The 23867-nt window shown below is 53.2% G+C and overlaps 2 protein-coding genes across 2 annotated transcripts in view; both read left to right on the top strand.

The window, feature by feature from the left end:
- The first annotated feature begins 7190 nt into the window (after positions 1–7190).
- On the top strand, positions 7191–13068 carry AMBP (alpha-1-microglobulin/bikunin precursor). Its single transcript, XM_059486493.1, has 10 exons — positions 7191–7438; positions 8046–8188; positions 8476–8552; positions 9054–9167; positions 9780–9881; positions 10486–10523; positions 11333–11411; positions 11497–11664; positions 11801–11977; positions 12914–13068. The coding sequence occupies exons 1-10, from the start codon at positions 7328–7330 to the stop codon at positions 12943–12945; spliced, it is 1041 nt and encodes a 346-aa protein (XP_059342476.1). The 5' UTR covers positions 7191–7327; the 3' UTR covers positions 12946–13068.
- Positions 13069–13944: 876 nt separating this feature from the next.
- Positions 13945–23867, top strand: part of RABL6 (RAB, member RAS oncogene family like 6) — a 54145-nt gene continuing 44222 nt past the window's right edge. The window contains exons 1-2 of the mRNA XM_059486376.1: positions 13945–14403; positions 21653–21787. Coding sequence (XP_059342359.1) covers positions 14274–14403; positions 21653–21787 — 265 coding nt within the window. The 5' untranslated portion in view covers positions 13945–14273. The remainder of the gene's footprint in view (positions 14404–21652; positions 21788–23867) is intronic.

The raw sequence follows: 23867 nt of genomic DNA, 5'->3' as shown, positions 1-23867 counted from the left end.
AGCGATGATGGGGTTGGGACAACCATTTTAACTGGGAACTCCTCATTCAGCCTGACTCCAAGAGTGTCCTGTGGCTGGGAGCAGACCCTGAGGGCAAGCCAAGGAGAGCAGCATCTCCAGCAGCACAATCAGGTGATGGCAGATCTCAGCCCAGCTGTGCTGGTGGTGTTCTCCTGGCTCTTTTTATGAAGAGGCTCCCCAGAAGGGGAAGATTCCCCAACCAGCTGCATGTTTATCCTGGTAGGATGGCTATGGCTCTGCTGACCCCTCCTCAGTGGGGCATGGAGGATGTGGACAAGAGCACAGAGCAGTGGCAGAGTCCAGCCCTGCACAGCACTGGCTGGAGGGGACAAGGACAGAGGGGACATTGGCTGGCCAGCACTTGGTGGCTCTGCTGTGACATATTTGGGGGGCAGCTGAGGCTGAGCCTTCACAGGGAGCCTGAGCAGCACCCTGGGACTGATGGTTCGTGCTCTGAAACATGACAGCACAATGAACAGATCCTGGCTTGAAATGAATCCTGCAACCAAGGAGAGCCTCTGCTTGGAAGCAGTGATTCTGCAGCCTCCTCTCAGCCCAAGACTGATGTCTCTGTTCTTGTTTTCTCCAGGTGAAAAATCTCTCCTCACCCATGTGCAGTCCCCAGCAATGTTCTCACACATGAATGCAGTTGCACAAAGAGGCTCCAAATGTGTGCAGCCCTCAGGGTTTCCTGCCCTGGACTAGACTCTGGTGTCTCAGTGTGGTCACCCCTCCAGCTGGGGCAGGAGCTGGGTGGCAGCTCCCTGGACTCCTGATTTCCTTTGATTATGCCTAAACCACTCAATCACACAGTGGCCGGAGGGCTTTCCCTGGAGTGGGTGGATGAGCTGGAAGCACCTGTTGCAGTGTGCTCTAAAGGTTTCACTGAGTGCCCCTTGGAAATGATTGCTGGATTTCCAGCACCCTACCACCTTTGGGGAACTGGCAGGTGCTGTGACACTTACTGGGTCTCTCACTGGAGGCTTCGGTTTGGAGGTCACAGATGGGGGACCCCAACCCAACCTGGTGGCCCTAGGGAGCCGGGCTGGAGGCACAGGAAGGTGCTGGCTCAGCACCCACTGCCCGCCTGTGCCCAGAGCTGGGGGCACAGGGCAGGCTTGGCCTCACACCACAGTGCCAGGATCAGGCCTCCACCCCCAGCAGAGTGCCCAGACAGGGAGCCTATCCCCAGTGGGTCCCCACATTTCTCCTTGCTCACATTCACAGCTACGGTGACAACTCTGAGCCGCCCCTGTCCCATTTTCCACTGACTGCTCCCCCTCATTCAAAGCCTCTGTCCTTTTAAGCTATTTTTTTTCTCTCCTATTCATTTCCCGGACGCCTCGATCCTTTTCTCCTGCCTAGCCCCTCTCCTGAGCAGCTGCTATGCTAATAAGCATGAGGCAGAAAAGGGAGCGAGCCTTTGCAGGGCAGGGGAGGAGAGAAAGACCCCAGAGCCCTCCAAATGCTAAATAAATCCAAGGCTGGAGCAGCATCCCCGAACAAAGAGGCCTGGCCTCCCCCCTCTCTTCCCTTCTTCCCAATTCCACCACCTTTTCACATTCAAATCCATTAAACAGCGAGCAGAAAGACCCCGAGTATTCATAGCATTGCATTAAAGAGAATGGTCCCTCTCCATCGGGGGCCGGCAGAGGGAAGGGCTCTCCATCCCCTCTGGGCTGGGAATCACCCAGCTCCGGCCCCTGCGCTCGGTGCAGGGAGGACAAAAGCCTCTGGCCCCACACAGGGAGACCAGTGTCCTTTCCCCTGAGATCCAGGGTTCTTCCCCACATGGGACTCTTGGGCTTCTCCAGTGGGATGGAGCCCCCGGTTCCTACAGGCTGTGCTGGAGCCTGGGGGTGCAGGAGGATGGGGGCCCCCACATCTCCTGCCTGCTGACAATGCAGGAGAGTGCTACAGCAATGACAGGGCAATGGGGACCCCCAGATTTGAGGGTGGTGAAGATCTCCCCCAGGCAAGGGCAGCTCCCTCGATTTCGGTGCTGGGTGAGGAGGGAGAGTGCTCCTGCCAGGCCAGGCACAGCCCAAGGTGCTCTGGTGGTGCCACCAGCCCCTGAGCAATGACCCCACTGTCCCACCACAGCCAATGCTTCCCAGCACAGCAAGTGCCTTGGGCTGATAACAGAGATCCCTTATACCAAAACTGATGTTTTCATATCCACTGTGCCTATTTTGCCCTTAAGTCAGAGCAGCTTTCTGGTGCAAAGACCAGATTCATTCTCTGAGCAGGAGGAGGCAGGGATAGAGGTGGATGTGCAGTGGGCTCCCTATCAACTGCTGAGGCTGATGGTGGGATGCCTGAAAGGATGGGATTTTTCTCTGGGGGAAAAATACGTGGGCATTTTCTTCTTCTGCCTTCTGGGATGGAAAGGAACACTCACCTCTGGGAAGGATTTCATGCTCTTCTCAGGGACTAAGTTTCTGCTGGAGTCACAGAATTTCAGGAGATGAGGCTTTTAGTACCAGATACTGAAAAATCTTGTGAATTCATGGACTTAACATGTTAGGAATAAATTATGTCATCTGGACCACGGAGACCATGATGGTCACTCAGTGCTCAGGAGGCAGCAGTACCTGGGACCCTCCTGCAGTGGTCAGTGGGGCTCAGCTCTGACCATGGGGGTCCATCTGAGGTGGCATCTGGGTTCCACTGTGGAAGAAAGGGAAAGATGGAAGCACAAAGAGCTTCCCTAAGCTCGTTTTACTTCTTGTGATGTCCTGGCATGTCCTTCCTGGCCTCTGGCCCAGATTCTGGAGCCATCCCCTGGGCACCCTGAAGCATCTCATTTGGCACACAGTGCTGTCTTTTGGGGCATGAATCCTGCTCTGCACCAGTACAATGAGGAGTCTGGAAGGTGATCAAGGCCACCTCCATGGGCTCAGCCATATCTCACCCTGGGCTTCTACATTCCTGTTTACCTGGTCACCAGGGCTCCATGCTGACCACTGCAGTTCCTGCCCAGATCTGGGGTGCATGAGGGACCAGACCAGCAAGAGATCTAGATCAGAAAAGGGGGAGAGGTGGGACAACCCTCAGGAAACTGAAGATTAGGTTAACCATTACGTGGGACATGGGACACAGGAGCTCAGACCCCTGTCCCTGCAATGCAGGACCCCAAAGCTGTGTGAGCAGTGCCTGGAGTGTGTCTCTGCATGGGATCCCTGGCTCCCCAAGCTGCTCCTCTGTGTGGGGTCCCTGAGGTGCCTTCACAGTTGAGGTTTCAGGGCTGTAGGTCTTGGCTGACCCACCCCATCCCTACTTCCCACTCCAGATCACCCAACTCCTCAGGCCAGGGAGAATTTTGTTCAACTCTGGGACCTTTCTAGGCTCCACAAAGGATGTGTTCCCCCAGAAATCAGCTCTCTGGAGTGAATGTCAGCAGGGACCCCGAGAGGCTTCTGAGAACAACCTCCCCCTATCCCATGAAGGAAGCCAGCTCTAGTCAGGGGTCAGCCTCAAATTCCCAGTTTGTGGAGAAGTTCCCATGGGGAACTTGCATGCAAACTGCAGATTGACCCAGCTCATCAGAAACAGGTAGGGGCTGTGCTTGTGTGGGCAAGTGTCCTTGGGCAGAGACAGTGGGCACCTGTCCCACACTGCTTTGACCAGGGGACTCACTTCTACTTGTGCCTCACCTGGGGCAGGACATGAAGGGTTGCCCTGGCATGGAGAGACATGGAAAGCTCCAGATGCTGCCAACACCACCGTCCTGCTCCTGGGTGACTCCCCATGTGTCTCTCCATGGGTCAGTGACAGGTTGCTATGGTCCACCATTGCCCTCGGGGACCCCTCATTCCCAGTGTGACCCTGAGCCCAGCTATCATCTCACTCTGCTCCAGCCTTTCCTGAGGACCAGCCTGCCCCAGACCTGCCCTCAGAGCAGCCCCATTTGCACCCCGACCTGCATGGCCCTGGGAGGTGCTGAGAAGGGCAGGGAACACTCTGGGGTTTCAGGGAATCTTCTAAGAAATAACACAACTAACAAGCACTGGGGCACCACCATCTCTGGAAGTGCCCCAGCCCTTCTCCAGCTCTGCTGGGACGAGGGCTGGGAACATCCCAGAGCCATGAACTGCCCCAGATTGCTGCCAGACTGCTCCAAGGTCTGCCCCAGATGCCTCCTCATCCCTGTGGGAATGGCTGGGAACATTGTGTCCTGGGGGGCTGACACAGGAGAACTGCAAGCACTGCTGTCTTCCATCGTGGCTCGCACCTCGAGGGGTGTGGTGGGACCGTCCTGGGCAGGTCTACCTGCGGCAGCAGGTGGGACAGGGGTCGGGCCGTTCCTCTGAGGGGTTGGCCGGGGAGAAAGGTCCCTGCTTAGCAATGCAGGAATGTAGGCCGGGTTGAATGCGGCGGAGGCGGGTCTGATCTGGTGCCCCACTAAGCCTCCATTCTTTCCCAGCCGGTGCATCTTGTATTCAGGCTGCCTGCTCCTAAGCAGAGCGTCTTTAATCCTTCCCTTGTCTCCTCCATTCCCTTTCAGGCCTTTGGCCAATGGGAAGGGGATGAGCAGCTCTCTGCAGGAAGGAAATTAAAAGCGAGGAGGAGGGTAGGGAGGAGGAGAACGCGGGGAGGGGGACTTGGAAGGGGAGACAATCCTAGAGTGGAGATGCCAGTCATCGGGGTCTCAATAGCCCCATTCACCCTGCCCAGCCACACAGAAAATCAGGGTCACCAGGATCCATGCCCTGCCTGGAGACAACTGTTGCTTTATTCTTTTTAATTGCTGGAAAACGCAGAAAAGTTCACTTGTGTGTGTGGCTGGCTCCGGTGGGGGCTGCGCCGGGGGCCGCGGGCGGCGGAGGGGCGGGAGGGACGGGGCAGAGCCCGACCCGCAGCGAGAGGGACACAAAAAGCGGACGCACGGGAGGGTGGAGGCTCTGCAGGGCCGGGCAGCAGAGAGCCAGCCCGGGGACAGGGCCGTGTCCTGTCCCGGGCATGCACGGGAAGGGTTCCCGCGGTTTTGGGGTGGAGGGCCAGGCAGGGAAGAGCTGTGCAGACCGACACGTGTGGGCAGATGTGTCCCCACATCTCCGGGCACGGAGAAGCCTGGTTGATGCTTCTGGCTGGAGACACAGGGACCAGGCAGCTCAGAGCACACGTGGCACACCCAGCGGCACGCCGACATCCAACCCGAGGGTGCTGACACAGCTTCCACATGGACACAGGGCTGTGCCATCTCCACTTTGAGATGCTGCTCCAAGTGCCACCCCAGCCAGGTGAAGGTTCTACCTCTGCACCTGCATGGACATACCCAGGGGATGTCCCAGAGAACAGCTCTGGGGAACCAGCTATCCCAGTTGCCCTCTCACTCTGCCATCCATCCCTCTTGCTGTCCAGATGTGCCCAGATGTGGCTGAGCACCAGTCTTGACACACAGGCCATCACAGGCTGTTGGCACCCACCAGCACCCCAGCAGCGCTGCACCAGCAGCTTGGCAGCTGCCCTCTAGCTCTGATGGTGGTGAGTGCCAAGGGATGCACTGGGAGAGAACATGAGTCCCTGGGCCAAAGATGGAGCCAGTGTCATCCTACCTCCATGAGGGACATCTCTGTGCACCCTCCCACAGGCCTCCTGTGAGCTGGGGGTGATTTGGGTCTGTTGCAGCCTTCAGATTTGGGTTGCACTTCCCTCCCCAGTCCAGCCTTGTCTTCCTTTGCTCTGTCCTTTGCTCAACACTTGACTTTCCTGTGTGAGGAGCATCAGAGATGTGCTCCCAAGCACTCTGTGACCCATGGGACAGAAGGCAGTGTCTTCTGAGGTTTCCCTGATAACCATGTCCTCTTGCAAGTCATAGAATTCCAGACTGGTTTGGGTTGGAAGGGGCCTTAAAGCTTATCCAGTGCCACCCCCTGCCATGGGCAGGGACAGCTTCCACTATCCCAGAGTGCTCTAAGCCCTTTCCAACCTGCCCTTGGACACTTCCAGAAATGGGGCAGTCATAGCCCCTCTGAGCACCCTGTGCCAGGGCCTCACCTCCCTCACAGGGAACAATTTCTTCCTAATACCTAATATAAATCCCTCCTCTTTTAGCTTAAGATAGCTGCCCCTTATTCTGTTACTATCTCCCCGTGTAAAATGTCATTCTCCCTGTCTTTTACCGGCCTCCTCCAAGTCCAGCCTTCCCCGGTGCCCATGTCTGCCCGCCGCAGGAAGGGGCTCGGGGGAGCCCTCACCGCCCGTGGCTGAGGCGGGGCCGGAGCGGGGCTCTCATTCCTTACCGCCGGCTGCCCCCTAGCGATGGAGGCACCGGGGCACCGGGCACCCGCCTGGGGACTGCAGCTCAGGGCATTGCTGAGTCTTGGGTGCTCCTCAAGAGAGAGCAGGCGGGGCGAGGAGGAGGAGGGCTGCCGAAGGCGTCTGTGCCGCGGGTCCGGTCTGCCCCGGGGTCTGGGCACACCGGGATGTGGCAAGGAGATGTGTTTGTGGAGATGTCCAGGCTGTCTCTGCCGGGACAGAGCAGGCCCGTGCCCGGGCAGCAGCATCTGCTGGGCCTTATCCAGGAGTCCGTCAGTGACCGCGGGGGAGCGGAGGGTGAAAGTCCGGCTGACTTCTGCCAGTGTGCCGCCAGCTCTGGCCCTTCTCCACAAATATTGGGCCGTGGCCGCCTGGAGAGGGACTCCTGCCCTTTGCTCTGTTTGCAGTTTCCCTCGCGCTGTTTGGTTTCTGTTAATCATCCAACGAAGGCAAACACTGCTGGGAAGGACTGAGGATGGCCCAACATTTTCCGCTCCTCCCGGCCCAGGGACCCTCGACTGTGGGATGGGTCACACCCAGCCGGATCCTGGATGCTGGCCCTCAGCTTGGGACTGCCTGGAAGGGCTCCAAAAGGGAGCAGGAAACTCAGGCTTTGTTCCCTATGGACACTGATTAGATAGCTTGGGCTAAGTGCTGGGCGTCCCCCAGTGCTCTCCTCACCACAGGGTCAAACTGGTCCATGAGGGCTGGGGGCTCTTTGCAGGATGACAGAGCAGGAATATGAATCCCAGCAAAGACTAGAGGAGAAAGGCAGCTCCTGACCCCATGGTGCAGGAGCAGGTGAGGGTGAGGAGCTCAGCCTGGTGTGGCTGGTGGGGTGCTCCACTCCCTGCACATCCCCAGGGCCGCCGAGGGCAGCGGTGCTCCCGGGGCCGCACACCCCACCTCCCCCGGCACTCCCCCGCACGGTGCCTGGCCCCGCCGGCCCTGGTCTGAAGGTCACAGTGCTGCACAGCGGGGGCAGCGCAGAGTCCGGGATCCCACTGGAGCGCTCAGGCTCAGCAGCACTCCGAAGCCACCAGCCATGATTATTTGGGGTCTCCTTTCCCTCCTCCTCCTCACTGTGGCTCGTGGAACCCCCATCGGAGACCAGGATGAAGATATCCAAGTGCAGGAGAATTTTGAGGCTGAGCGGGTAATGGCAGCTTGTGGTCCCTTAATTCTGGGGGCAAAAGGGATGGGGTAAGCTTTCTTTCATTTTCGTCCAGAAAGAAGGGCAGTAATGGCTATGTCCATGCCAGGCTGTGTGGGACAGGCATTGGCAGTGTGGCACTCCCTGGGTGCCACTCAGGAGGTGCCAGGTTCTGGGGTGGCCTCGTCCTGGCAAACCCCAGGCAGGGTGGCTGCAGTGTGAGCAGCAGGGCAGATGAGTCCTGTGGAAAGGCTGTGGTTCAGCATGCCAGGATGCAGGCTGCCTGGGAGATCCCCCTCAATGCGCCCTGTCCCCTGCCAGGCTTCATGCAGCCCTGCACATGTGCCCAGATCTGGGTCTCACTGGTATACATGGGTGGGTGACAGCCTGATGCCTCCAGTCCTGCCTCATAGTCAGGGAACCAAGGAAAGTTCTGCTCAGTGCTGATACGCTTTCCAAATCCTGCAGCAGCTCTGGCCTCTGCACCCTGCACCATCACTTCCCAGTTTCTCCCTGCATCAGGAATATTTGGACTCTGCACAAACCCAGGCGCTGTCCCACCCTGGTGAGGGGGGCTCACGGTGCAGACGTGTCTCCCATCTCCCTGCAGATGTACGGCAAGTGGTTCGACATCGCCATCGGCACGACCTGCAAATGGATGAAGAACTACAAGGAGAAGTTCAGCATGGGCACACTTGTGCTGGGTCCTGGCCCCAGCACGGACCAGATCAGCACTACCAGCACCAGGCTGAGGTATGGGGCACTGCTGGGAGCACTGCCGGAGGTGCTTGAGCCTTCTCCAAAGCCATCACACCAGGGGTGCTCCCTCTCCCAGGGGCTGGGAAGACATAGGGGTTACTTGCTCTGCCTGGCATCCAAGCCCTGAGGAGGGGATGGATTGGGTTCAAATACCCAATACCTTGGGCAGCACGATTTCAAGGGTCCTGCACAATGTTCTTTGTGCCCCAGACATGATATTTATGCCATAACTAGGGAAAATAATCCTACCAAGTAGCTAATTGTTTTCTTCCTCTCTCCAGGCAAGGTGACTGCACACTAGTCTCAGGGGAGTACCAGAAAACCAGCACCCCTGGAAAATACACCTACTACAACCCCAGTGAGTTGGGGTGAGGCATGCCTTGGAGATGGGGACCAGCTCTGGGGACAGCTGGCAGAGGTGGAAGGGGTTTAGAAGAGCAGGACTCAGAGGCCACTCCACACTGTGGAGTGGCCTCTGATGTGGACATTTCTAGCCAAAGTATAGAGTCAAGCCACAGGGAAAGGGCTGTTTGAGCGCTGTCCTTGCATAGCCACAGGATGATGAGATGTTGGCAGCAGGTCACTCCTGTCCACAGGGTCCCAGGCTGGGGCAGGGACCAGCTACACTTCAGGAGCATTAGTGGCATCTCAGTTGTTCGCAGCTCTTGTCTTCCAATCCCCTCAGCTTAGAGACTGGTGAGCCTAAAGGGACTCATGGTTGTATCTGAGTCTGCTTCCCAAACATCACAGTTTTTTAATTAGATGCCTGATTTCAGCCTCCAGCTTTGGGGCTGTCCTACACTGCTCCATCTCACCGTGAGGGGCAGGAATGACATCCCTGTATCTCTGTCTCACCCAGGATGGGATGTGTCTATCCAGTCCTATGTGCTCCGTACCAACTATGATGAATATGCTGTCATTCTGATGAAGAAAAAAAGCAGTTTTGGTCCAAGCACCACCCTGAAGCTGTATGGTATGTCTGGCACTTGAGGGCAAGCAGGCTCTGGGTGGACCAGCACAGCTCAAAAACACCACCTATAAGGGTCTCTCAGTTCCCTTGGCCTTAAGGGACCTGACCATGGGCTTTGGAAATGGTGTCTTAGACCAGCTCGTCTTTGGCATGGCAGAGGTGGAGTCTCATGGCCCCATGAGAGCCACATCAAGCACTGATGTGAACATCCAAACCAACATGGTCTTTGGGATGAAGGTGGTGATATCTGCTTAGAGGAAACCCAGCCCTGAAGTGGCAGGAGATGCTGTCTTCCATGATTAAGAAATATTAAACCCACTTTGTCCAAGCCCTTGGTCAAGGCTGGTCAGGAACAGCAGGCTGCCCAGGGAAGCAGTGACATCACTGTGCCTGGAAGGGTTCAAAAAACATGTAGATGTGGAGCTCAGGGACATGTTCTAGGGTGGACATAGCAATGCTGGGTCAGTGGTTGGGTTCAATCTTTGCTTCCCTGATTCTATGTTGGGAAGGACCAGGAGTCTGGTGTTGCACCTGCCTGCAGCCACCCAAGCTCAGTGGGTGCTTGGGGACTGCACTCCCACACCAACCCTGCTCACAGCCTATTCTCTTTCCCAGGGAGGAGTCCGGAGCTACGGGAGGACCTCATGGAGTCTTTCCATCAGCTGGCTCTGGAGATGGGCATCCCCGAAGACTCCATCTTCATCCTGGCCAACAGAGGTAACCTCCCATGGGGCGTGTGCCCCTCATGCTGCCAGAGCACTCCAGCTGCTCCTTCTGCCAAGCTGGGGAGACAGGGGATGGTCAGGAGGGAGGAAGGAGAGACAAATGTTTTGGTAGCATGGAATGAAAAGGAAATAAGGCCATGTGTCAGTCAGGATTCCACCAGAGAAATCAGCTTCCAGAGGGGTCCGTGCTAGGCTGTCAGGTCAATGAAACCACACCACTAGGATGAGGGCATGGGACACTGGTGTCTGGTCCCCAGGCTGGGTGCTGCCAGCACCTGGGAGGCTCCTTGCTCAGTCTGGGGTTCAGAAGGGGCTAGCATGATGGAGGGTGTGTGTGTGGGTGGGGGGTGTGTGTATGTGTGTAGGATTTTGAGGGGACCCAGGGGGAGTGTGGGGATTTCAGGGACATGGGCATTTTAGGATGGTGCTTCTGCAAGTGAGAGGTGGAAAACAGAAAGAGGGGAATAACATTGAGTGGAACTGGGAGGGAGTCCCCTTGCCCAGGGTCCTGCATGTGCACAGTGCTGGACTCACTGAAGTTTGTCAGGACACCTCTCCTCTTACACTGCTCATCTTCTCTCCTGCTCCTGGGCCAGGTGAATGTGTTCCTCAAGACACTGAGAATGCTCCCCAGGTGAGTGGGCCAGCTGGGACCTTCTGAATTGGATCAAGGCCAGAGACATCCCTTCCAAGCCAAACTCACTGGAGATTGGGTGTCCAGGGAGAAGGATCCATGGGCAGAACATGTTGTTTGGGCAGTGACTCCACTGACCATCCTGCGAGTTGCTCTTCCAGCTCTGCTGATGGGCTTTGCCTGCAAGGATGGGGGTAGGGCAGGCGCAGGCTGCAGGGGGAGGGTCCTGGTGGCCAGGTGGGCACAAGAGCTTATTTCCAAGTGGGAGACTTTTCCTACTCTGATTTTTTTCACAGTATGAAGGTTGCTGGTGTTTCCTTGCTCCTTGCCTGTGTGTGTGTCTCAGCCAGGCTGTAGGCCTCTTCTCCAGGGATGGGGGAGCTTAGCACCCATTGGTCCTTCAACTTGCATCACTCAGCACCTCCCAGTCTCTCAGGGCTTGGTATTGAAAGATTTTCAAGGGGGAATGGGACTTTCATAGGAGAAACAACCCAGTTGACTCAAGAGCAGGTAACACATCATTGAGGCACATCCCCAGCATGAGGCACGACTTGGGCACTTTGGGTGTCTTAATCCACAGCCTGGGATTGTGGACCCCACCCTGGAAGAGGACAGGGCTGGGAAGATCATGAGGTGTGGAGGGATCACAGCCTGCAGACCCAAGATCAGTTACTGGAGATGTGCTGGGAGCACAGAGGAGGGTTGTAGCCTGAGGTGCCCCTGGCACAGCCCACCCTGAGGGCAATGGGGTGGGCAGCAGGTCCCACAGGCAGGGACTGACGGCAGCTCTGTGCTTCCTTGCTGTGCAGAGAGCACGGAGAGCAGTCCTACCCCTGGAGGAGGGCTCAGCTGCAGGACCCCTGCCCACATACATTGGCAATAAGGAAGGTAGGTCCCAGGGGAGGGGGCTGCACTGGGATCCCCCTGGCCTGCCCTCCCATTTGCCTGTGACCCGTGGTGTGCTGGTCCGCAGACTCGTGCCGGCTGAGCCGGGACCCCGGGCCCTGCAGCGGGATGCTCTCCCGCTTCTTCTACAACTCCTCCTCCATGGCCTGTGAAACTTTCCACTACGGAGGCTGCCTGGGCAACGGCAACAACTTCTACTCAGAAAAGGAGTGCCTGCAGGCGTGCCGCACCGAGGGTGAGAGGCTGGGGGCACTGGAGGTGCCTTGGCTGAGGCATCACAAAGGATCTGAGCGCTGCCTCAAATGCCACGTGCCTGGCATCCGTGTGGGGGTCCCTGGACACCTTGCCTCATGCAACTCCTGTCCCTGCAGCTGCCTGCAGGCTGCCCATTGTCCCAGGTCCCTGCAAGGCACTGTTGACACGCTGGGCCTTCGATGCAGCCCAGGGCAAGTGCGTCACCTTCATCTATGGGGGCTGCAAGGGCAACGGGAACCAGTTCTACTCAGAGAAGGAGTGCAAGGAGTACTGCGGGGCTCCTCAGCTGGCAGGTACTCCCCTTGGGCCCCACCCCAGGGCAGCAGCCTGCAACATCTCCTGTCCTGCACTGGGTCTGCCTGGGGTGGGACAGGCCTGTCCTGGCTCTGGATGGGTCTGTCCTCACTCTGGATGGGCCTAGGATGCGTTTACCGTGGGTTAAGGATCAGTCTGGCTCTGGAATTGTTTTGTGCTCTGCCTGGGATGGGTCATTCTGGGTCATTCTGGGTCAGGATGGACCAGGATGGGTGTATCCTTGGGCTGTGATGGGTTTGTCATGGGTTGGTGATGGGTGTGGGATGGTTTTGTGCTGTGCCAGGGAGGGATCTGTCCTGGGTAGGGAAAATGGCCATTAGCCCACAGACGGTATGGCAGAGCAGGGCTGGTCAAGCTGCAGACATGCTGAGGCCATGATTGAACTTCAGTGTGGTCTTGATGAGAGGGGGAACATCCCCAAGCAGGTTGGGGTGCAGTGGGGAGCAGTGGACGTGACAGCCCCGGGCTGAAAGACTTGGTGGTGCAGGAATCCTGACACCAACTAAGGACCAAGCCAGGGTCCCTGTCAGGGCTGTGATATCTGCCAGGCTCCCCAGCTCCAGCCAGTGCAGGGGTTTCTATACTGAACCTCCTTGGGAGACACAACAGGCACCACCTCTCCCTCAGGGGAAATGATGACCAGTTTGTCAGGAGTCTGGCAGAGAAAATCATCCTGCAGAGAGGGGTGACTGAGGTGTCTTCCACCTTGTCCAGCCCTGGGTGTGCCTGCTCCAGGAGGGCAGGAGCTGGGGCTTTTGCCTCACCCCATGGGTGGGACATGGAGCCTGTCTCAGGGCAAAACCCATCTTTTATAATCCCTGCCAGCAATATAAAGTACATTAATGCCACCATGGCATGTGGTGGGACACAAAGTGCAGGACAGCCCATCACCTGCTGCGTCTCTCCACTTGCAGAGGACGAGGAGTTCCTGCAGCTCTCCAACTGATGCAGGCAGAGGATGAAGAGCCGGCATCCAGCACCAGGGTCCTGCAGGACAGTGCTGACAGCTGTGGTGGCCCAGCAGATTGCAAATGTCTGTCCAGCAGTAAATGTCCCTCATGTGACCAAAGAGCGCAGTATCAATGCTCAGGCTGGTGGGGAGCAGGGTGAGGGGCGCAGGAGGGGCAGGGGATGCTGTGGGGTCCCCTCTGGCCTCCCTGGTGGGTGTCCCCACCGCGGTGGGGTTATGGGGTTCTCCCCACTGAGGCTCTGGCCTGCCTCAGGCCATTGCCCTCTGTCCACACAGGGCCGGGGGCACCGAGAGGCTCAGGGATCCTGCTGGATGGAGCTCACCAGGACCCCCATTTGCCCGCAGATGGGGTTGGGCTGCGGGAAGGGGACAGCGAGGGAGGGTAAAAGTGTCTGCTCCTCCCTAAAGGTGAATGATTGCAGCTGGCTCGGGGTCACGGTGGGACCGGGGAGACCCGTGTGGGAGGCACGGCCGAGATGGGGGGCACAGGGGATGAGGCAACCACGAGGGGGTTATATGGGGTTTGCAGCATGGGACTACGGGGTGTCAGAGAGGACCCTGAGGGTCGCGGGACAGTTACGGGGTTACAAGGGTCACGGGAAAATGGGGCTGGCATAAAAGCAGAGGACACGGGTTATGACAGTCCCAGAGGGCACAGGGCTCCCAGGAAGGGATTAGAGGGTGTTCTGGGTCTAGTCCCAGGGATGCTGCAGTGGCCTCGTGAGGGGTTATGGGGGTCACGGGTGGGGGGGGCTATGAAGCTGCCAAGAGGGGATTGCCAGACTCTTGGGGGGCTGTGGCGGTCCCAGGAGGGTCACACTGGAGGGTCTCGGGCGTGTTGGGCTGCACTCGGCCTTCGAGGGGGTCACGGGGGGGTTCCCAGGGATCGCAGCGGCGACCGCGCTCCGCGCCCTTCTGTCCTCCGCCGGCCGCCGTACCCGCGCCGCGCGTGCCCCGGCCCCCCGCGGTGAGGCGGAAGAGCCAAGATGGCGGCGGCGGGAGCCCCGCGCCGCCCCCGCTTCCCACGCCCGGCCCCCGGCCCCAGCCCCCGGCTGGGCTGAGCGGCCCGGCCCCAGCGCCCCGTGCCGGACCCCGGCACCGGTTCCACCGCCCCGCGCCGGGACATGCCCCGATAGCGCCTCCCCTCCGCCGGCGCAGTTTCCTCCTGCCGGGCCGGGCCCGCACACCTCCGCCCCGCATGGCCGGGCCGGCCCCGCCGCAGCCCTGAGCCGCCCCGTGCCTCCGCCCGGCCCCTGAGCCCGCGCTCGGCCCGTTCCCCGCGGTGCAGCTGTGGGACCACGAAGATGTTCTCGGCCCTGAAGAAGCTGGTGGGCTCGGACCAGGCTGCGGTCCGCGACAAAAACATCCCCGCGGGGCTGCAGTCCATGAACCAGGCGCTGCAGAGGAGGTTCGCCAAGGGAGTGCAATATAACAGTGAGTCGGAGCGCCGGGCCGGGGAGGCTGCTCCAGCCGGGAGGGAGGCGGGCGGCCCGGCCCGGTGCCCCGTAGCGTGCCCGGGCTGGGAGTGTGTGCGCTTTCTTTGTGCAGGTTGGTGCTTTTATCCGTATTCGCTCAAAGCCAAGTTTGGAATTAAATGTTGGAGGTCATTGGAGGAGTGAGGGATGGAAAACTTTTGTCTTTCGGTGCAGGACTCGGGACCGGCGGTGCAGCAGCGTTCCTGAGCGCTGCCTGCCGGCTGTGGCCCAAGAGAGAGTGCCTGGTAATCAGTTTGTGTCAGTTCGAGCATCGAGAGGGTAACTCCCCTGAGTGCGTGGGTGATCTTCCCTGCAGCGCAGGATAATGGTGCTTGCAATTAAGCTGTAATGGTTGTATGATAAGAGTCTATTAAAAAGCTCAGCCCTGTCAGGCTTTAGTGAAAGGTGGACAGTAAATACCTCTGTGTGCCCTTGGGACGTCATTTCATCCTAACTGTCTTTTCTGCAACTCATACATTTGCTCTTTTATCGAGGAACGCTTTCAGAATTCTTTTTCTCTCAGTGTTGAGCTGCATTTTTCCCTTGGAGCTCAGTAAAAGTGGTTTCTAATACAGTGTTTCAGGAGGGCACTGCAAGTATGTGAAATACTTCCCAAAGTGACAATTGTGAGATAGGGACAGCAGTTATGTCATTCCTGCTGAAAATAGAGCTGGTTCCGGAGAGCGCTGTGAGTACCAGCTCGTCTGTGCAGATCCAGGCAGGCAGGGAAGGCAGATTGCAGAAGGCTGAGAGATTGGCAGGTGGGAAAAAGACTGATTTGTGAATGTGGCACTGGATAATTTCTGTGAAGGCACACGTGTTGGAGGAATAGAGATGCTGTTGGATCTCAGTCTGAACCAGAATGTGATGGAGAAGTTACACTTTGAGGTTTGGGGTGTTTTTCTCTTTGTTTAATATTATGGCTGTGCTTTGGGACTGAGGTTTCGAAACCTGTTTTACTAGAGAGAGCATTTGGTGCCTTTATCCCTAGCACACCTGAAGATATGGCAGTGCTGTTTAATTTATAAAATTAGTGTCTTAGCAAGCAATCCTGAGTGTGAAAAGCAGAAGTGTGATTGTTGAGACTGGGTTTCCAGTCAAAGCTGGGGGTGAGGATGAAGCTGCTGCCTTGGAACACAGCGCTGCATCCTTAAACACCTGCTGGAGATCTGCTGCTCTCAGGCTGTGGGTTTGTGCAGAGGCTTCATGTGGCCACAGCCCAGAGGACCTGTGTGCCCCGTGGGCAGCTGAGTGCCAGAGATCAGGTAGCTAATACCAGCTTGTGAATTATGTAAGAGCCAGGAGCTGCCTTCTCAGACAGGGCAGGTTTGTGCTGCAGATGGAAGAGATCAGCTGCATCCTGCTGGCACAGGATGGACCAGCTCTGCTCCGTGGTGACTGCATCGTGCCAGAGCTGTGCATGGGCACCTGCCTGCTGTTTGTGCAAGGCCAAAAATGCTAGCTGCAGTTTCACTGCTTTTTGTCTCATTAGTGAAAGGCCTCAGGAAAGATGGTTGGTTTGTGCTCTGGCTTACCAGGATTTGTGTTCTAGTTACTGCTTTATAGCTGAAAACTGCAGCTTTCTGTCACTGCCTTAAGGCAAGCTTTCCAATCTCCATAGTAACTCTTCCCAGCATCACTGTTATATAATATTTACAAGAGATGCAGGCTGGCTTGTGAAAGGCTTCTGGGTACCCCCTATAGCCAAAGCACTGGGAGATGGAGCATCCCAGCATGGTGAGGTGGTCTCAGTTGAAGGTGGGCTGTGAAGGAATGTCATTACAAGGGCCATTGCTCAGGAAAGGCAGACCTGCAAATCCTGTGCATTGCCAATTCTCCTTTCTTGGCAAATTCCTGACATTCAGCAGAGGAGTGCAGGATGTGGTTTGGAGCCACCGTTAGCACACAAAGATCTTTACAACTCTTCTGTTTCCCTGAAACTGCCTGAAAACTAAACCAAGGGGTGCTGTGATTTGTTTTACAGAAATGTTTCTTTGCTGCATTAGACCGCTACAGATCCTGAATGAAGCCTGCTTGCTTCCCAGAAATATACTTAGTATGCTGAGAATATATTGGATTGTTCACTGATACAGCAGGCTGGTTCACAGGCCTTGTACCTGGCTCTAGGTGCCTCCCTGGGCTCAGAGCACCCCTGCTGTGGCAGCCCTGCAGCTCTCAGGTGCATTTTGTAACAGCCCCATGTTTGAGGTGATGCCAAAGGCTGTGAGGTGTTTGAATGGCACTGATAGTTACAGACCCTAGGTAGAACAGAGCTCTAAGTTGAACCTGAATGATGTATTTTGATGGTCCCTCTCCTACACAGTCAGCTTTTCAAAAGAAAGAGCTTTGTGGGCTGGGAAGGTTTAGGTTTTTAATGAAATGATGAGTGCAGAGACCAGTACCAGCCTTTGTCAGCAATCATGTCCTTTGCTTGGGACATCCTATTGTAAAACAGAAGCATTTCCATACTGCACTCCAGCACACACACACTCTGTACCCTCTGCATGGAGCTGCTGTGGTTTGCATCAGTTAACACCAGAGTTCCCTGAGCACTCAGCAAACACAGAGCTGAAAGTGACATGGGTCTCTGCCATGAATGTCATGGCTGGAATCTTCATAGGAGATCATGATTCCAGGGCTGGGGAGCCAGTCTTTGTGAAAACTTGCTCTTGTTTTCCTGCTTGGGGTACCCTGGACCAGGTGTGCTGCCTGGCTCCTCCAAGGGCTGTGCTGGCCCTGGTAGGGAGCATGCCAAGAGCAAGTAAGAGGAAGTGGCACTGCTTGGCAGCACTGCTTGTTTCAACAAATTACAAGAGCAATTGCAGAACTTAATTTTGAGCACCAGAGTGCTCAAACGTGACCATTTATGTTAGGCAGTGATGGGCAAACAATGATCCTGGGATTTGCTGATCAGGGACAGGAACAAAAGGCGTGGAGGTGCTAAATGTTAATCCATTCTATTCCCCAGACATGGAACTTTTGCTCTGGGCTTTACACACTACATCCAGTGTGTCACTTGACAAACCCCACTGCTGTGTGTGTGCTTGGAGCACAGGCTGTCACCAGTGCTGGGATACCAAAGGCAGTAGCTCCAGGAATTTGCCCCCACTCCCTCTCCTCATTATTCCTTATTAATTTTTCTGCCTAACATATTCCTCAAAAGACAAAGCTTAATTAATACCATGTACCTTTTTAGTAAGCATTATAGTCCTTACTTCTTTTGTGTTACTTGGGAGTTGTAGTTCCCAGACTCATTGTTAGGTATTTTCATTCAGCACAACTCCCAAAATGAAGGCTTCTCCTCTTCCTGCCACTTCCCACCTTGTCTTGTTTTCTCCTGTGGCTGACACAGGTGTTTGTGCAGCTCCTGCCAGCCCTGCTTTGTCTGGCCTGTGCCTATGGGAAGTGTTTTTGGGGGGGTTCTGCAGAGCAGGTGATGCTGCTTTTGGCAGCAGAGTAAGCTGCAAGCATTTCAGTTAAAATCCCAAAAACCTTAATGAGGGTAAGGTTATGACCCTCTCCATGGGGTTGGTAGTTTTGGGATCTTTGCTGCAGAGTCCCGGAGGAATGTGGGCAAAGCTGGGAATTCTGATTTCTAGTTCTGAGTTGGTCTCAGACCTGTTCTCTGGGCCTGTATCGTCACTGCTCTGCTTCCATTTCCCCATCTGGAGAATGGAAATCCCTCTGGTTTTCCTGATGCAATGACTGTATGAATAAAGTGATTTGTTTAACTTTTTCCTTGTCTCTTTTTTTTCTCATCCCTACCCTTTTCCTCACAGATAATTCTTCTGTCTTTGCTGCAAACCTCTGTCTGTTTGCAGTAAGTACTGATTTAACTTCAGATCAAAATAAGGCAACAGTTTTACTTGATAGAATTAACCTTGCCTATAGTTATTGTTCTCTTTCCGCACTCAGCCACAGCCCAGGCCTCTGATGCCCCAGCCTGACTGTGCTTGGAAGCTCATTCAGGCTTTCCTGCCTTGCCCGTGCCTGTCACTGAGCACACCTGCCCCAGCCAAAGTCTCACATACAGACTTTGCTTTGCCAAAACCTATTTGTGTCACCTGCCTTCTTCCTGTTCTGTTTTTAAAGACCTTTTCTTTCTTCAGGAAAAGAGTGAGTGAGAACTTGTACACTATGTAAGAGAAGAGAGATTCTAATGGAGACTGCTTGGAGCTGCTCAGACTGGATGTGTGGTGCCACAAGCACCTGGCACTGATCTAAATGTGAGGTGATTAGGGCTGGGGGGCATTCCCTTGCACTCCAACCTTGCCTTCCATACACTGCTCATTCAGCTGGGCGTGGAGCTAGAGAAGAAAAATGAAAATGGATAATTTCAAGGTTATTTCTCAGCCAGTTCAGTTTCTTGATCCAGCTCCATGTTTAAGTGCATAAAAAGTTTTGTGGGCATGAAGTAAGACTGTCCCTTCTGGGGAGAGGTCACAACCTCATTATCTAGTAATGATCCTGAAGGTGCACCTTGAGAGCAGCCTGACTATTTAAAGAGACGTCTATTTGTCCCTTTGAACTCACTTTTAGTATCTCATGCTGGATTCCAGGGCAGGGCAGGGATATGAATTTGAACGTTTTAGGGCAGGCAGTGAGAGCTTGGAAAGGTTTAGGTTTGAAAGGGGACAAATGGAGTCTCATTCTGCCTATGCCATGAATTGGCTTCATGATTCCAAAAAATCAAAGGGATGTTCTACTGATTGTTTTTCCCATCTGTAAGTAGGAAACAACCACACACAAGGTGACCAGAAATGCAGGAACTGGTTTGTTGTGTCTGCAGAGATGCTGTGGGACCTTTAAGTGAAGTCAGCCTATAAATACTGTGTTCATTTTTGCCTTTATTCTCCTGGTGTGGTAAGTTATTTTGAAAAGAATAAACAGCTCTAAAAAAGAATAAACCTCTGTGTACTACCAAAAAAAAAAAAAAAAAAAGAAAAAAGCACAGTGGAACTGTTGCAATGGCAGAATTCATCCACAGACTTTGTGTGCTTTATCTTCAAGTTGACCTCTTCAGTTCTTCTCTGAAACGACTGCAGCAGCTCCTGAACTGCAGCAGAAGGCAGCCTTCTGTCTCAGATCTCCTTGCCCAAATGATGATGATCAACCTAATGCTAATCACCTGACTGCCATTAGATGTGTCTGAGGTGGCCCATTTTCCAGGGGATCATAGGTCCAAATCAATATACAAGAATAAAAATTCAGTTTTATTCAGCTGAATAAAAATTCAGCTTATGTTTCCCAGTAGCCATGTAGTTGCCAGTAAAAACAAAGATGGCATTGAAAAAGAAAAAACATTCCACAATGTAACAGAAAATTTAGAAAATAAAAAGTAGTGTTTTAAGAAAGAACAAGATAATGTTTGAATTGACTCTGGAAAGTTCATTATATTAATTGTTACAATTTATGATATTTTGAACACTTGCTTTCCTTGGAAGAGTTTGAAAGGGTTTCTGCCTAAACTGAAGCAGCCAACACAAGGGCCTGGTGACAGGAGGTTGTAGCCAGGTGAGCATCAGCCTCCTCTACCAAGTAACAAGTAACAGAAGGGGAAACAACCTAAACTTGCACATGGGGTGGTTTAGATTGGCTATTGGGGAAAATTTGTTTGCAGAAAGGGCTGTCCAGCCATGGCTTCTCAGAGCAGTGGTGGAGTCCCTATCCCTGGTGGCATTTAAAAACCATGTGGATGTGGCACCTGGGGTCATGGTTTACTGGTGGCCTTGGTAGTGCTGAGGGAATGTTGGAATAGTTGATCTTAAAGGTCCTTTTCAAATAATTCTAAACCTAAATCATTCTGTGATTGTTCTCTCAAGGCATGAGAAGTGTTTAAGGAGAAAAGGAATTACAGGAGGTAATGAAAGGAAGAGCCTGTCATAAAAGGCCAGCAAGGGAATAGGATATGATAAAGTACAGTAAGGGCCAGGGAGAGGTAGAGGAAGGCAGGAGGATGGGAGGTTGTTGCAAATGGGTGATTTAGATCACCTAAAGAATGAGCAGAAGCCGTACAAACAAAAGTGGTGTAGGTATGATATTGTTCAAGTGCAACTTGATAAATGTCAATGGCAGTGTTCACTCTGTTACTGACCACATGCATGAAACACCCTGAGGAGAATCGACTTGGAATTGAGGTGGAATGAGTTACACAGAGACCCTCCTGTTGAATTATGAGGCTTAGAGGGGACCCCCTTTTCCAAACTCCTGATGGAGCTTAGGTGCTTCTGGGTCCAATCTTAGTCTCAGACTTGGCCTTGGACAGTTTATGTCTAATGGACTTATCTATACAGAGTTTATAATTAATACTGAGTATCAATTTCATTAGTATTAATGCCACATGCCAGCAGTTCCTTTCTGAGGATCTGTTGGGCAAGGAGGGATCTCTTATTCCCAGGTACGGGACCTCAGACCCAGAGGGGTGTTCCAGTTCTAGAAGGGGAGACTCACAGGCAGACTGTCCAGCCACAGTTCAGAAAGAGCTCAGATTAGACTCCTGATCTGTCAGGGCTAAAAGGTCTCTGCCTCAAGGAGAAGCTTAAGAGATGTCCCAGCCCCAGGGGAGGTCCCCACCATGCAGCTGCACCGCTGGGCACGGACAGCTCAGGGAAGGCTCATCCTGTCTGTCATATTGGTGGCATAATGTGGAGGCTCATAGTCTGATTGCATTCAGTGGGAAGGGTGTGCAGGAGACTCCTTGTACCCACGTCTTTCTTTTTTCCTTGATGAACGAGTTTTGGGAAAGCCACCTGGTATTCTTGTGTTAATCCATGGTTGGTGTGGTGTTCCAAGCTCATGTCCCCCAGTGCTGGCTGTGTCACTGCTCCCCTCTGCCTTTCCTAGAGGAATTCTTGGTCCAGCCATGGCTCAGCCCTTTGCTTCCTTTAAAGCCTGAACCAAACTGATACTGGTTTGCTTGAGGGATCAAGTGTGTCCATCAAAGAGCAGAGGCTCAGCTGGCTGGAGTTGTGCAGATTCTGAAGATTCAAGCTTGCTGTTGGTTTGTTCTGCTGAGCTGGTATGAGTTGCTGAATAAACAGTGATTTAAATGACTGAGGCTCATGTTTTCTAATGAACCCCATCGTGCCTGTGTAGTATGGGAGGACTAATTACATCTGAATAATGCCTGCAAAAAGTTAGCATGCTTTTCACAGCATTCCTCAAGTGGTGTTTAATCACTTTATTTGTCTGCTTGCTCTTTTCTCTAGTGAAAATTGTCATCCGGGGGGACAGGAACACTGGAAAAACCACACTCTGGCACCGACTGCAGGGAAAGAAATTTATTGAGGAATATATTCCAACTCAGGAGATCCAAGTCACCAGCATCCACTGGAATTACAAAAGTAAGATGGAAGAGGGTGACAGTCATGGGACAGTGCCTTGGGGGAGGAAATTCCACTGCAACTTCATTTGCTTTTTTCTTCTCTGTCAGCTTGGGAAACAAAATGGTCTCTCTTCAGGCTTTTTAATTTATTATTCATACTTTCTCAGTCATGTTTTTAATTTTGTCAGACGCTCTATGTTATAAGTGCTAAAGAATATGTCTGTGGAAGCCACAGTTCAAGGGAAGTGTTTAATAGGTGGTCTGAAGCATTTGAAAATACGTGTGACATGTTAAAGAGGAGGGGTTGTTGTGTAAATCTGTCGCTGAGGCCACTGTGCTTTGGGTGTTACTGGGTTGCCTAGAAGCAGATATATGGTGCAAACTGGATTTCCCTGATGAAAATATAAAGAGATTCTGGTGACTGGGGAGGATTTCAAAAATTATTGTAGTACTGTTAGCTCTAGGCTGGCTTACTGAAGCACAGAAGTGCCAGTGCCTTTTTTAAGTTATTGCTGCAGTGTGGTTTTAATTTTTATTTTACTGGTTGCAAGTGTCTTTGAAAGCCCTACATCCCACCTGGAAAAGGCACTGCAGGCACTGAAGTGTTGTGATTCAACAGTGCATTAAGTCCAGTTTTCAGGTTGCTGATCAAGAATTCCATAGCCTCGTGGGATGAACTCCTGATTCAGTATGAAAGTGCTCTATAAGAATGAGCATGCTGTACAGAAAGGGTCAGCAGTTGTTTGTCATTTTATCATCATTATCAGACATTGTCCATCTGCCTCACTCTGATCTTCTGTTGAATCAGGTACTGCCCAACTCGTCCCAGCTGGGAGAACACTTTGTGCAGTGGGGTGAGCACCAAATTGAGTGCTGTGTCTAACTCACCACCAAATTGGAATTGCCAGGTGATACCATGATGCCTAGGTCTCGTGATAATGCTCACAAAGGCACAGGATGTGTTCACCAGCTGATGTGCTGGGGTCACACAGAGGTGTTTCCCATCTGCAGCCAAACCTCTTGTATGGTGTATGTATGCTGTGGCATGCTTCCCCTCACTCCTCTTCCTTCCTCTCAGATGTGAGCGCATCAGTTACTGAGGAATGAACACAGAGCTTACAAGTTGGATGGTGGAAACTATCTCCAAAATCAAATTTGAATGCTTCAGCCTAAACAGACTTAGATCAGAGTAAGAAATAAAATTCCTGTTTCCTAGATACCCAAGTGTAAAGAATGCACTGAGTGTTGATTGTGGCTTTCTGCAGATCATGTGTTAAAGCATCAGGGTTGGGTTTCTTCTCTGATAGGTGCAGGTAACACAACACTTGTGTTGGATACAGTCTGGGAGGCTGGCATTTATTTTAGGAGGCTTATTCATATCTAACTGTGTCCATAAACAAGTACAAAATGTGTGCATGCAAAAAGGTGTTTGGAGGAAGATCCAGTCATCTCACCTGTGTCCGCATTTCTTTCCCTGAGCTAAGGCTCCGACACTGCTTTGTCAACACTGATGCAATCCTGGGGTAGAAAACACCTGCACCTGAGGCTGGCTTTTCTGTGTGCTGTGACCCACAGGTGTATAGGTTATTTCTAGGGCCCACTTCCAACCTTGGTGTTGTGTTTCTGTAGAGCTCTCCAGCCAGAGCTGACAGCAGTGTGTACAGATGCTGATGGACTTTTATCAAGGTTAAGTGTTGCTGACCTTGTAAAACTACTTGAAAAAACAAAAAAGCTGTACCTGAAACTGTGCCTTTCATTTGTGTTTCTTTTACAATATGTAAAAGAAACACACTGTTTCTTTTACACATTGTAAAACATTGTACTATTGTCTTAGTAATAATTTCCAATAATTTAGGACATTTTCCATTGACTTTCCTTAAAACATTTCAAAAAGTAACCCCCATTTAAAAGACATTGTGAAGTCTGTTTCCTGCTGTGAGAAATTTCCATCCAAAACTGGTGATATGGGCCCTCAGAGTACTTGTTTCAGGTCTAAATCGTGCCCTGTTGGCCATGTTAATCTGTAGAGGAAAAATAAAGTTTGTTTTTCCTATGTTCATGCTCTCAGGCTACCTTGAATAAACATTATGAGGTAGTTG

The sequence above is a fragment of the Ammospiza nelsoni genome, chromosome 20 (assembly GCF_027579445.1).
Source record: "Ammospiza nelsoni isolate bAmmNel1 chromosome 20, bAmmNel1.pri, whole genome shotgun sequence".
Classification (NCBI taxonomy): Eukaryota; Metazoa; Chordata; class Aves; order Passeriformes; family Passerellidae; genus Ammospiza; species Ammospiza nelsoni.
The sequence above is the reverse complement of the archived record's forward strand: the minus strand, read 5'-3'. Positions and strand labels throughout refer to the sequence as shown.